General features: G+C 33.1%; 2 protein-coding genes across 2 annotated transcripts in view; both read left to right on the forward strand.

Annotated features, from left to right (window-relative positions):
- Positions 1-1,679: 1,679 nt before the first annotated feature.
- The window catches only part of LOC132736867 (interferon-induced protein 44-like), a 37,862-nt gene continuing 24,791 nt past the window's right edge, over positions 1,680-14,750 (forward strand). Inside the window, exons 1-2 of the mRNA XM_060724089.1 lie at positions 1,680-1,724; positions 2,880-3,021. The gene's annotated coding sequence lies outside the window, so the exon portion shown is untranslated. The remainder of the gene's footprint in view (positions 1,725-2,879; positions 3,022-14,750) is intronic.
- LOC132736864 (interferon-induced protein 44-like) lies at positions 3,682-7,522 on the forward strand. Its single transcript, XM_060724084.1, has 3 exons — positions 3,682-3,803; positions 4,315-4,486; positions 6,312-7,522. The coding sequence occupies exons 1-3, from the start codon at positions 3,747-3,749 to the stop codon at positions 6,623-6,625; spliced, it is 543 nt and encodes a 180-aa protein (XP_060580067.1). The 5' UTR covers positions 3,682-3,746; the 3' UTR covers positions 6,626-7,522.

Here is a 14,750-nt window from a genome sequence, read left to right on the forward strand (position 1 = left end):
ATCTTTAACAACTATAGACACACTTATTTTCTTAAAAAAAAAAAATTATTTTTATTCATAAAATATGTTCATCATTTATTAAGTATTTGAATCTTTTATTGAAATTGTGCCCATTGTAGACCAATCAACTTTAAAAGCAGTCTACAAGACACGTAATCTCTTTTCTGAATGTGAATTTTTGTTTAATCTGTCGAATATGCATATTTGATTTAACCATTTTTGTCGTGTAATATAAGTCTTTTAATTGCGTTTATGTTATTATATTGACATAGAGCGGGCTTTTTACATTTTCATCGGAATTAGCATTATTTTCAGTAAGAGGGGAGACAACTTCTCAATGAATGTTCATAATCATATGCTTCAACTTTGCCCCTTTATCAACTACTTGTAAAAATTGGTGGAGAATTATTATTTGTTGTTTGTTTGACACACAATTTGTTTGTTGGAAATGGGATATATATATATTTTTGCAGAAGGAAAATGGCAGGGAAACTTTCAGTTGTTGACAAGAAACAACTAGAATGCTTTATACAGGCGGACCAAAAGCAATTTGATTTGTTGTATAGCTTTACTAGAGATGGTGCCGATGCGTCAACATTTCATCAACTTTGTGACAAGAAAGGCCCGACAGTGACTGTTATTTACAACACTCAAGGTTTACAGTGTACGGGGGCTTTACTGAGAATAGTTGCGACCTCTGAAAGTGGGGGTATATGTAAGGGATGATCATGCCTTCCTTTTCCGATTACAACACAATGGAGACAGTAACCCCGGCGAAGTTCCCCGTGAGAAAGCCGAATATGCCATTCTTGCAAAAAACACACACGGGCCAATATTTGGAGCAGACATTATCACGTTCGAGGGAGCACTGACACAGGAGGAAGACAGTCAGTTTACGTTGAATGGCGAATTTACATACCATAATTCTTATGACATGAGGGCATGTCAATCGGACAGTTTTTCTAACGATTCTTTAACTATCACAGATTTGGAGGTATACAGTGTATCTGGTAAGTATCCCCCTCAAAACCCTCCTACCAAAAAAAAAATATAAAAAAATAAAAAAAAAAAAAAACAGGAGAAAAACTAGTAGTGTATGAAGTCATTTTGGAAACTGGAAACACATTTAAGTTAAAAAGATGTGCCATTTGTTATTTTTATTTTCTCTTCTGTTTAATCGCGCCACGTGCATTTAAACATATATAAAATCTATAATGCATTTTGAAATTATTAAAAAATGTCCAAAAACATGAAAAGGGTAACATATTCTACGTATTTTTCATTTTTTGTTTTCGCTATTGTTTGATAAAAAGTACGAAGTAAAAGACATACAAAATGACTATGGACGTCTCAAAAGAAAATCCATATCTGATTAAGTATTTGTCATACATATGATACATCCATTGATCACTTCACAAGTTCTTGACACAGTTTCAAGGTTCTTAAAATATTAGACATTGTGTAGATAAACATAATTAAAGGTCAGAAAGATAAAAAAAAAAAAAACTGTCACAAGTTCCTCCACAAGATATTTGTAAAAATAGCCAATAATATTAAAGACTGAGTATTTTCAAACTTGAGCTTGATACTTTTTAGCTATAAATAAATAAATAAATAAATTTAGTGTACAATATATATATATATTAACAAAGAATGTATGTTTTGTGAACACAGATGCAGTCCCCTTGCCAACTTGGAGACAGATTGGCGGTTGGAAGAAACAGGTAAGCTTTACAAATCTAGCGCGCAAATTAAATTGGCAGTGACGTAATCATATTATGACTTCATAGATTTTGTATTAACGGAAGGAGACATCTTGGGTATTTTCTAAGAAAGGGTTGGGCGTCCGAGAAGACCTACAAACTGACTGGTTTCTCGTATGAAGAGATTTAATGTTCCGTGTGTAACTTAAATACACACGCCAGTCTTTATTTGTTTGTGTTCTTGGTTGTTGTTTTTTCATGCCGATTTTAACACATTTTGATATTCGCCAGTCCAACTATTCGGCTTTCCAGGATAACAAACCAAAAATTACCAATTGAGCCGCGTCACGGATGCGCAGGCTGGTCTGGATCCATGCCGGTCGCAAACCCATTATGTTGATTTTGTCGTGACAAATCAGCGTCAAGAAACGAATGACCGAGAGATTCAATTACAAAGATCAAAATATTAACTAGAAAAATAATTAAGCCTTGCCCGAGGATGTTCTTCCTGTTGAGCTAAGCAGGCGGGGATTTAAAGATCATGTATGTTGTTATTAAGGTTGTAACATCACTTAAGTAATATTTTATATATGTATATGATTATTCCAAACATCCAAGAATATGTTAAATGTGTATACTACAAGCAAACGTGTATTACGCATTATAAGTAATCATTAAAATGTATATGCATTCATTTCTTATTGAAAACCAATTGACATAGACTTTATCAAAAATAAATTTCAAATTACCTCCCTTTATTTACATGAAATGTAAATTCGGTTCTATTTTAACAAATAAAGCTTTTTGGAACTTACAATATTGAAAACAATCTTCATTTGAGCATCATATTTATGATATAAAAAAAAATTTGAGTTACAAGATCTGTTAAGTCGGTATACTTGACGACTTTGTCATACAAAATGTGAATCAATAGGAGAGCAAGAAAAGCAAACGATGAACCACAATGACATGATGCAAATTAACCATACACCATCCACTATTTTGTTCCGTTTGGTGATGTTAGATGAAAAACACTGCTAAGATATCTTCTTTCTTTATTTAAAAGCATGCAGTGTTTTATCCAATCAAACATAAATTTTCTATTCTTCCATGTAAATGTAATAAATAAATGCATTTACTTCTAATTTCTGTTTTCAATTACATTTTTTCATACAGAATTTAGAACATTTAAAGAATGAAATCGATGCGTGGTCCCCACCCCACGGGATTGGATTGAAAACAGCAAAACATTCTCTTCCTTGGTCCGGTTGGTGCTGGAAATCAAGTTTCTTCAATACAATTTCCTCAATCTTTCGAGGTCATGTGACTGGACAGGGCTGTTTGCGGTTAGTGCGGAACAGAGTATTACATCAAAGGTATACATCCAAAAAGGTGCATTTACGATATCCCACATTTGCCTACAACACCTTTCATGTTTAACTGATAAAATTCAGTATATAATCATTTGCTGCTAATTCCATCGCCTGCTTGTTCCATTTTTGACACACAAGATTTTACTCCCAAGCAATAACGGATGTTTACTATTTACAATTCAACCAAACGATATTTAACTAAGACGCAAAAAGCACTCTATAGTAATTTAATTTTTAGGCTGTCATACTCACCCTGGTGATGCCCCATCATGGTAAACTTCAACAAATAAGAAGCTGAATCGAGAGAAAAATGAACACCTTTTATTTTTATTTCCTTCCCTTTTTTTTTTAGAAAATAAACCACGTGACTATAAATTACAAGTATAATATTATGTACTGTTAAAACATACTGTTATACATGCGTTACCTATGTAAGAGTACAAATTTCTTACTCACGTGACACACTTGCAGAAACAGTACGAATAACTCCCATCGGCCTTTTGGGAAATTAACATTGTAAAAAAGTTAAGCGAATAAAGTTATATATCAATAATGGACAGCCTTTTTGTCTATTTACAGTACCGCATGTATCGTGTGCGGGGGGTCCGCTCTGACAGAGCCATTGAAATTTAGGTTGTGTGACACAAGAGGGATTGAAGAAAATCAAGGTATGGATGGCACGGAGCTCAATTACCTTTTGGCGGGAAATGTTCCAAACGGATACCAGGTTTGAAAATCTCTAATTCAAATACATACAAGTATAAAAGTGTCATTGTTCTGTATGTGATTTTACTCTTGTAAATTCCTACTCGATGCTTCTTTATAACAACTATATATGAGCCGTGTCACGACAAAACCAACATAATGTGTTTGCGACCAGCATGGATCGAGACCAGCCTGCGCATCCGCGCAGTCTGATCAGGATCCATGCTGTTCGCTTACAAACCCTATTACAAGTAGAGAAACTGATAGCGAACAGCACGGATCCTGATCAGACTGCGCGTATGCGCAGGCTGGTCTGGATCCATGCTGGTCGCAAACGCATAACGTTGATTTTGTCGTGACGCGGCTTATATGTCTGCCTTTATTTTACATGAAAAAGACTGTTTTATGAAAATATTTCAGCATCAAATCATTTGTACTTACTTTAGGATAACGTGTTTACAGAACTGTTTGTTTGTGATATACATTTCAAACTTTACAAAACATCCACATACTGGTATGCATTCTTTTATCAGTTTAATCCATCAACTCCGATTTCTCCCGACACAACTGGATTTGTTGCCTCACCGACATTGAACCACAAAATTCATTGTGTTTGCTTTATAATGGATGGAACCACAGTGTCGGTAATGTCAGAGAAAATGTTAGAAAAGATTAAGGCCCTCCAGAGTAAAGTTCGACAAAAAGGTATGATATAACGAGTTCATTATTAATGATATCTGTCATATGTTGAGGCTCAGATCAGAATAACCTTCGCAAGGGACCCGCCCATTGGGCGGTAACGAGGGTTGCCTAGTTATCGCCCATGGGCGAGTTCCCGAGGGATGGATATTCCCATCCGAACAGCTATTTTTAGCTCGACTTTTCTATGAAAAGGGGAGCTATCCTACTCGCCCCGGCGTCGGCGTCGGCGTCGGCGTCGGCGTCGGCGTCACACCTTGGTTAAGTTTTTCGTACCACCCCACTTTATTTCAGAAGTATTACAAGTATGGCTTTGAAACTTACCATACTTGTTCACCATCATAACCTCCATCTACAGACAAGAGTACATAACTCTGTCAAGGTTTTTGACAGAATTATGGCCCTTTTTTGACTTAGAAAGTGTATTGAGCTTGGTTAAGTTTTTTGTACCACCTCACTTTATTTCAAAACCATTGGAGGTATTGCTTTGAAACTGACCATACTTGTTTACCATCACGACCTTCATCAACAGACAAGAGGACATAACTCTGTCAAGGTTTTTGACAGAATTATGCCCCTTTTTGACTTAGAAAATACATTGAATATGGGTAAAATCCACTTATTGCCTTAACCCTTTGAGATATTGCTTTGAAACTTTTAATGCTATTTCACATCATTACCCCCCATCTGTACGCAAGAGAAGGTAACTCTGTCAAGGATTTGTTTTAAAAATTAAGGCCTTTTATCGACTTAGAATCTTGGTTAAGTTTTTAGTACCAGTCCACTTTTTGACTGAAACTGTTTGAGATATTAATTTGAAAGTTGGAATACTTGTTTACAATCATGATTCCCCAAACATGTCCAGGAGAAGGTAATTCTGTCAAAGATTTTATTTGAATTATGGCCCTTAACTGTCAATGTTTTGTATTATAGGCAAGCACTAAAAAACTTAAAAAATCTAAAAAAATTCATTCCTATCCACTTGTTCACTTTACCATAAATTATGTCATATAAACATTGCTGTAATATTCAAGGGTATCAAACAACTAGTTCACTTTAAAAATACAGAGATTCTTGTATTGCCTTTTACTGCAAAAACTTTTTTTATTGGCAAGCAATAAAAAAGTCGAGCGCGCTGTCTTACGGACAGCTCTTGTTTCTTGCATATTCTACCATATTCCATCATATTTTAAATTCTTTTTTACCTTAATAAAACAATTTTTTATGGAGATTTATGTCATTACACCCGTAACTATTTTCTTACAAAAACGTATGAGATTACAACTTCATTCAGAACAGTGAAATTTTGTCATCCGAAGGATGCCGCACGCAACTCATCTGGCACCCCCAGATTAAATGCTCGGCATGGGTTAAAACATTATTTTATTAAAACGATGAGCATCTTGAATGTTCTAAATCAATTATTACAATATTATTAATAAATACATAATTTCCCTGTCTGCAGAATGCATAGATAATTCATAAAACCGCGGCATGATGAGCCTTTAATTGTTAAAAGCACCGGGTATTCGATTGCAGAATAATGAAGACATAGAACATGTTCTCTATCTTATCATAAGCCTGTGTTTAAAAATTGCATTTCTCCCATGCCCTGCAATTGGTCCTCGATTTTCTTGTTCTTTAAGTGTTCAAAAGAAATAATTTTTAAAACCCTGTGCGGCGCATTAATTATCACTTTTTAAAGAATACATTATTGCTTTTCATAGAATTCATCACGGTTGTATAGAATGTTTTGATAAAATTCTTCGGATTATTTATTACATGTAATGAAATTAATTTAATAACAATGATTTTGTTATTGTATTTCTAGGCCTGTCACAAGTAGTCCTTATTACTAAAATCGACAAAGTCTGCTCAAATGTAGAGGAAGATGTGTCCAGGGTGTTTCAGAGCGATACAATACAGGAGCTTGTTGATACGGTTTCTAACATCCTTGGTATTCCCAGGAGTCATGTGTTACCAGTCAAAAACTATGAAAAGGAAATCAACGTGAGGGATGATGTAAGTTTACTAGCACTTCATTCACTGCGACAGATTCTCCGGGCATCTGAAGATTTCATGTTCAACCTTCTTGATATGCTGGACGACGAAAGGGAAACGAAAGGCTCTGATTCGACGGAATGATCTTAAACATGAAGTCATAGACACTTGGTTGCGGGATAAAAAAACCTTTTTGAGAGGTTTGTAGAACTCAAATTTGATTGAATTAACGATTTTTTAACATGTCTCATTTCTATAACTGTCATTTTCCCGATGTTATTAAAACAACACGGTAGACATGGAAACGTCGACGACTATCAAATTACATTCAATTAAATTTGAGTTCTACAAACCTCTCAAAAAGGTTTTTTTTTATCCCGAAACCGAGTGCCTTTGCATGAAGTGTAACAGTCGCGAGACTTGTACTGACGGTGTTTTGTTTTGAAATATTAAATTATGTACTGACTTGTGATCCATGATTATGATAAGAACGCAGGATCTACATTTATTGGTGATACATTCTATTTTTCATTGCTTTCTATTGTGGGTTTATGTTACTAGGAAAATGACTATTTGTATGTATGAAATGTCTTAGAATATTTTTATCCTAGGTTCATTTTAATTGAGTTCTTTGGACCACGCACAGAGCATTACAGTCCGCATTTCATTGAAGTGCTCTCTTGACTTACAGCAAGTCATAACTATTACGTCATATAAATGAATGAATCAATCAGATGTAAAACTTTTATAGTAGAATCGTGATATTTTGAATGTTCTAGATAATTTTTTTCTAGTTTTAAGTGTTTTGAACCATTTTGAAAACAGCATGACTTTGTGATGAACCTGTATGAAAAAGTTGTGTTGATATTTAAAATACAATAATGATAATATTGCAAAATGAAACATATATAAAAATCGTCTATCAAAATCATTCTTTTTCCATATTTTATCGTAAATAGATGACTTGATAAATTTAACAAATAACAAATTTATGTATAAGAGTTTCTTTGTCATTTTGTATCCTTTTTATCCTGACCAGGCGCTATAGATCTTACAAATGCGGATCTTTTATGAGAAGCACGTCTACTAAAAGCACAATCAAAGCACCATTGGTGTTTCGCTTAAAATCAGAGATAAGATTTCCGGTTCTACTAGTATACGCATACACCAGGCATATACCTAGGAAATTTGAATGGTTTTAATTAAATAAATGGTAATTTCGAATTTTGTTATCAAATTGTTTCAAAAATGAGAATCGCTACTTTTATGACGTACGTGTTTATTAGGAAATAGTAAAATTTGAACAGCGTAAAGTAAAAAAAACTCTTCAAACCAGTCTACTGAAAATAACGTCCATAGAAATAGAATGGTTCATCTAATATGTTATTTAGTCTCTTTCCTTACAAATTGGATTAAATTATACCTCCCAATTTTTGTTGTTACTACGGACAGCTTCATGTGAAAGTATGTGCAAATACAAAGCCATTGTGATACTCAAATAACCTGTATCTCCTCTACACCGTAAGCCGCTTCTGCTCTTCTAGAGCAAATATTTTTACTACGTCGCTGCATGCCAACTTTCATCTCATTTTCAATACCCTACGCATTAAAACTGTACATTTTGATGACCAAGCATGCAATTGTTTCTTAGCAGACAAAAGAAAACATACATTGACCTCAACAGATAAATATATATTTTTAATAACTAAACATATAAATCCTCATGAACAAAAAACAAACACGAAACATTTCGAGCCTTTGAATAAGACCATACATGGCTTTTTATACACAAGTAGTCTTTATTGTGAGTGTACTCTGCTGTAATTTCATCAGTGAATGTTTGTCAAAGAGTGGTCTTTAAAAACATGATGGTCTTTATTCAGAGGCGGTCTGAATAAAGACAGGTTTGAGACTAACTAAAAGTGACTAACGCAGTAAGGGCTATTTTTGCATATTTTGACCTCCTTTTGTTAATTGTAGTGGAGTGTAAATGCCGTTTGCCATGTGCAATTTCCTTTTTAGCTCGACTATTCGAAGAATATGAGAGCTATTGTAGTCGCCCCGGCGTCGGCGTCGGCGTCAGCGTCGGCGTCGGCGTCTGCGTTGGTTAAAGTTTTTTGTAAAATCATATATCTCAATTATTACTTGAGATATTCAATTGAAACTTACAATACTTATTTATAGTAACAAGGTACATCAGATTGACAAGTTGGATAACTCTGCCTACAATATTGACAGAATTATGCCCCTTTTTAACTTAGAAATTTTGGTTAAAGTTTTTTGTAAAGTCAAATATATCAATTATTACTTGAGATATTCAATTGAAACTTACAATACTTATTTATAGTAACAAGGTACATTAGATTGACAAGTTGGATAACTCTGCCTACAATATTGACAGAATTATGCCCCTTTTTAACTTAGAAATTTTTGTTAAAGTTTTTTGTCAAGTCAAATATATCAATTATTACTTGAGATATTCAATTGAAACTTACAATACTTATTTATTGTAACAAGGTACATCAGATTGACAAGTTGGATAACTCTGCCTACAAAATTGACAGAATTATGCCCCTTTTTAACTTAGAAATTTTGTTTAAAGTTTTTTGTAAAGTCAAATATCTCAATTATTACTTGAGATATTCAATTGAAACTTACAATACTTATTTATAGTAACAAGGTACATCAGATTGACAAGTTGGATAACTCAGCCTACAATATTGACAGAATTATGCCCCTTTGGAACTTAGAAATGTTGGTTAAAGTTTTTATGTAAAGTCAAATTTCTCAATTATTGCTTTAGATATTCAATTGAAATTTAAAATACTTTTTTATAGTAACAATGTACATCAGTTTGCAAAATTGCATAATAAACTCTGCGTGCAATATTTGCAGAATTATTTTCCCCTTTGAAACTTAGAAATTTTGGTTAAAGGTTAAAGTTCTTCAAAGATATTTACTTGAAACTTTACACATGCATTTAGGGTCATAATTGGAGGGTCATAATTGTATGTCACTGACCAAGTTCCATAACTCTATCTTGCATTAAGGCTGATTCATATCCCCTATTCTACTTACTCTCGTGGTTAATGTTTGTATGCAAGTTTTACATATCTCAATAATTTTACATATCTCAATAACTATTAAAGATATTTATTTAAAACTTCACATATGCATTTAGGGTCATAATTGTAGGTCACTGACAAAGATCCATAATTCTATCTTGCATTTAGGCTGATTTTTCTCCCCTTTTTCAACTTAGAAATTCATGGTAAAGTTTTGCTTGTAAGCTGTTATCTCAATAACTACTGAAGGGTTTGTGCCTTTTTGGGGACAATTTATGCATTCATAATAATAAAGCAGTGATTTACTTGATAAAACATCTTAATAACAAGCCATTGTACCTTTTCTGTCAAATTTATGTATTCATAGGTAATTAGTATTATTATACTCAATAAAACACCCTTGTGACATTACCCTTAGAATAGTCAAGCCAATACTGTATAATTAGACTCTCTCTAAGGCCTATAACATGAATTTATAAAAAGAAAATTAGCCCTTTTGTGAACTTAAAAAATTTAACATTATCAAGGCTCTTTTACTATCAAGCACTTAGAATAGTCGAGCGTGCTGTCCTACCGACAGCTCTTGTTATTTATATATTCACTTCATAATATCTTACTTTTAAATATTTTCACGAAAATTCGCACGAATCTAGAAGCATGCTGGTTATTAAAATTGTATTTGAAAGGTATCCTTACATGAGGGGGGTGTTGGTCAGGTGATTTAAAATGCCACAGATGCATTTTACTAGTGTTTTATGTTGATTTTTTTTCTTCACTACGTTTAGCTGTATATGGATATTCATAGATGAAATCCGGTCTAAGAGTGCATTTTTCTTTTTTTTGTAGAATAGGAAAATAAACACGATTACGTTCAACATTACTAATTGATGTCGTACAATAAAAAAATGTAAAGCAATGTATAATAAAATAGTCTGCCAAAGTTACCCACCATATTTGTTTAAATAATGATTGAATTGACACTGATTTTATTAAAACGTATCAATTCTTGCGGCTTCATATAGATAATTCCTTATTTTTAAAGTCTTTTTCTCCCTTGCCTAAAGTGGCAGCCATTTTGTCAATAGGCCTATTCTATATCATATAATTGACAAATATGAAAAAAATCAATTTAAACAGCCGGTCAACTTTATTTTAACATATGCAGCAAGATATTATTATAGCACCAATGTTATCAGTTTTCACGAAGGTGATAGAATTGTGAGAGATTATTATCGTATCTGAAGCAAATGCATGATATGTTTGAAATGCGCCCCCCACACACAAAATGGAGGCCAGGGGAGGTAATAATTGCTATATGAAAAGCATCTATTGTATTTTTTATAAAATATTTTATTATAACATATTTTTCTCATGCTGAGTAGGCAGTTATAACCCGGAAGTTTCACTAGCTGATTTAAATTATTTTAACCAAGTTACTATTGGCATACATGTAAATTGCTTGTCAAGGATAACTTGTCGAAAAATGAATATACTTTGGCAAAAATATATTAGTAAAAAATGTACCCGGATCTGACGAAATAGTCATAAAATGTAAAAATAAACTTCTAGAACACAATGTTAACCACTTTCCCTCTATAATTATAGATAATAGTTCTTTTCAAAGAATATATATCCGTCGAGTTGGAAATTTGCACATTTAAAAAAAAAGATGAAAAAGTTAATATAAACCGTAAAATTACAGGCCTATTTCTCTTATTTGCTGTACTGTCAAAATAATGGAACATATCCCTTTTAAATAAACTTTTAAACTTGTAAATTTGTCAAGTTATAGATATGTATAAAATCAAGTTTGTAAAGCTAAAGGCAACCAACTTAAGATTTTTTGTATTGTTTTCTGTGATATCTCTGAAGCGCCCGCTTGTTATAAGAGTTTAATTTTCAAATTAAGACAGTACGGAATTTTAGTTAATTTATCATTGGCTAGAAAATTATATAATGGACAGAAACTGAGACCTCCCGTTCTAAATTAGGTTACTTCCACAAGGTAATCGGGCCTTTTTTATGCCGGCTCGCCACGGCGAGCCGGTATTACGTTAGAATTTTACTGAAAAACAACCTAAAACTCCGAATCCATCCAAAAATTTAATCGAAGCTTGGCTTCCAGCTTTCTACAGAATTTATCTAATAGTATCAGGGCTAGGATCCAAAACTATTTAGCCAATCAAATTTAATCTTACATAGCGTCAAAAAACCTTCAATTTTCACGCCATTTTTAAAAAAGCAGCAAGTATTATTTTGAGCGCAAAGATATAATGATGATTAAAATGTTTGTTTTCATGAATTCTTTTCAAAAAATCATGTTTACACTGACTTTTGTTTTAGCAATCTCACCTGTTCCTCTGTAGTAAGTTTTCGTTTGGTTAATTAACATAAGTGTACATCTGGTTCTGTGCATTTTTTTCTTTTTCCTTTTTCCCGGTCATTTTATCCTTTATCGGTATTTAGTATATATATTTACTGGCCGGGGTCCGGGAGGCTCGGACTGGCCGGGATCCGGGATCGTATAAGATATAGAGGAAAAACTAATAAACTATATGTGTGTTGATTATTGTCGTAATGAAAGGACATTTAACGTTAAGTTTTTTTATTGTATGTAATGAACGTAAAATTAATCAAACTTAGGATATAAATATATTTAGAGGTATTTATTAACAAACTTAAAATGCGGAAATCCCAATACTTATAATTATATGCCGAATTAATTGGAAAAATCAAAGACTACATTCTTGAATTGGTCAAATCCCGGGATCCCTTTATGTTTTAATGCGATCCCAGCTTTTCTGAAAACTATATTCTTGAACTGGCCAATTCCTGGGATCTTTTTATATTTTAATACGATCCCGGCTTTTCTGAAAACTATATTCTTGAACTGGTCAATTCCCAGGATCCCTATATGTTTTAATAGGATCCCGGCTTATCTGAAAAACATCTTAGACTCGTCAAAATCCGGGATCCCTATATTTTTTTTTAATAGGATCCCGGCTTTTCTGACAACTTGTGTTTACTTTAGGACTTGAGTCTGTCACTCATTCCAATACTAAACAAGAAAAGCATTGATGCAAAGCATCAAAGGGCGACGCCAAAAGAATTTGATCCAGGTTTGCACCTAAATACTTAACAAAAGATGTGTACTTTATAGCAGTACCATTACATGTTACCTGGAGGCTAGGTCCAGTTTAAGTTGAAACTTAAACCAAAAAATAGACTCTGTCTTGCCAAGATGCAAAGACAATTTATAGTCAATTAACCAATCTTATAAGACTCATGCTATAAGAAAGAATTTCCTTAGATTTATTTTACAAGATACAAGGATACCTGAGTCATTAACATATAATCACAGCCACGAGTATCGGACCTGGAAAGAAAAAATATGACCAGATTGATAAAAAACCTGTGTTCATCTTAAAAGTGTCAAAAACCAAAAAAAAAAAAAAAAAAATGTAAATAATGACCCCCTTTAAAAATATACTTTAAGTTAATAGTATATTTTTAAAGGGGGTCATTATTTACATTTTTTTTTGGTTCATATGAACACAGTCTTTTTATTCCCAGGTCTGATACTCGTGCCTGTGCATATAATAAAAGCTTATTGCTTAGGGTTGCAGACATGTCATTGACATATATTAGACATAAAAGAGGACCTAAAATGAACATCAGGGGGACACCATAGGTACTCAGAGCAGTAGTAGAATGAGTACCAGCCACATCCACCAGCTGCTGTCTATCAGAGATAAGACTTAAACCATGTAAAAATGTCATTACATATGGCAGATGCTTAAAGTTTCATGAAGAAGAAGAAAAGGAACTTCTTCATGTGCAGTATATTGTGATCAACTGTATCAAATGCCCTTTGTAGATCTCTTAGTATCATGCAATACTGCCTTTGTCCATTTCAAATTTAATGCAATCTGTTAAATGAATCAAACATGTGTCAGTTGAAAAACCACTTCTAAACCTTGACTGAAACTGCCTGACCATGACTCGGACCCATGACTTTCAGAAGACCAACTGAGCTATCCGGCCGGCTACACATTTTCTCTTTTATAATGAAACAGTTCTAAAACACAACATATTTCCCCACTATATTGATTTGTGTCCTTGAATTTCTTATGTTTACAGAGCATAGTGAATTGAACCCATGCTTATATGCAATCACAGGATGGGAAAAAACGTTCAGCTTGACCAGAACTCGAACCTGTGACCCACAGAATAATGTACCGCAGCTGTAGCGATTAAGCTATCTGGCCGCTTACAAATTTTCTCCCCTAAATAGTTAACAGTTCTAAACCGTGACAGATACTTTTAGATTTTTTAAATTAACAGATAATTAATTCTTAATTAAAAAAAAACCTTACATACTCATAGTCTTAATTAAAATAACAATTTATATATTATTGTATAATTATTTTTACTAAAAAGGGCTTAGACAGTTATTGGTTGTGGCATTATTTATAGCAGGTCAATTTGAAAGTGAAAACAAAACTGTGCTAAAACATGTACAATATCTATTTTTTGTACAGATAAAAAACTAACCTTTTTTCTATGATAAGAAATTTTATGAAGGCTGATTTGTATTTTGCATCAAGGGCACTGGGCGAAAACATGAAAATGCAACAAACGAACCACTTGTGGTAGATTGTATTTTCATGTTTTCATCTGGCGCCCGCTTACTTTTTGTACTATGTTGGTTTTCATATGGCACAAATCATCCACTATAAAATTTAGTGCACAAATTTATTCAAGGGCAAGTAACAATCTACTCTATGAAAAGTCTGTTGTCGGGTTGACTCAGGAGACCTGGAGGTTGAGACCGGTGTCCCTCCATTACAAATAGATAAGACAGAAGCTGTCCTTTTCAAACTATGCACATGTTAGAAAAAAAATTAGAATAACTATTCAGAATATGATTTTTTGAGACTTTATTAATTATATTGCTTGATCCAAGTTTAAGGACATTTTCAATCAATACATGTATTATCATTTATAACTTTAAATGAAAGTCTCATCCCTTTAATAATAATGACATAACTGTAACTTTTTAAATTCAGAAATATTATATCGTGGACTAACCAGTTCTCAAACCTCTAAGCATTCAAGAGGTCTTTTAGTGTAAATAAAAATATATCTTTATAAAAATTGTTTACATATTTACATTATCATCTTTATGTAACATTTCTGTAAAA

The sequence above is a fragment of the Ruditapes philippinarum genome, unplaced genomic scaffold, assembly GCF_026571515.1.
Source record: "Ruditapes philippinarum isolate M1 unplaced genomic scaffold, ASM2657151v2 ctg7394_1_1_1_1, whole genome shotgun sequence".
Taxonomy (NCBI): Eukaryota; Metazoa; Mollusca; class Bivalvia; order Venerida; family Veneridae; genus Ruditapes; species Ruditapes philippinarum.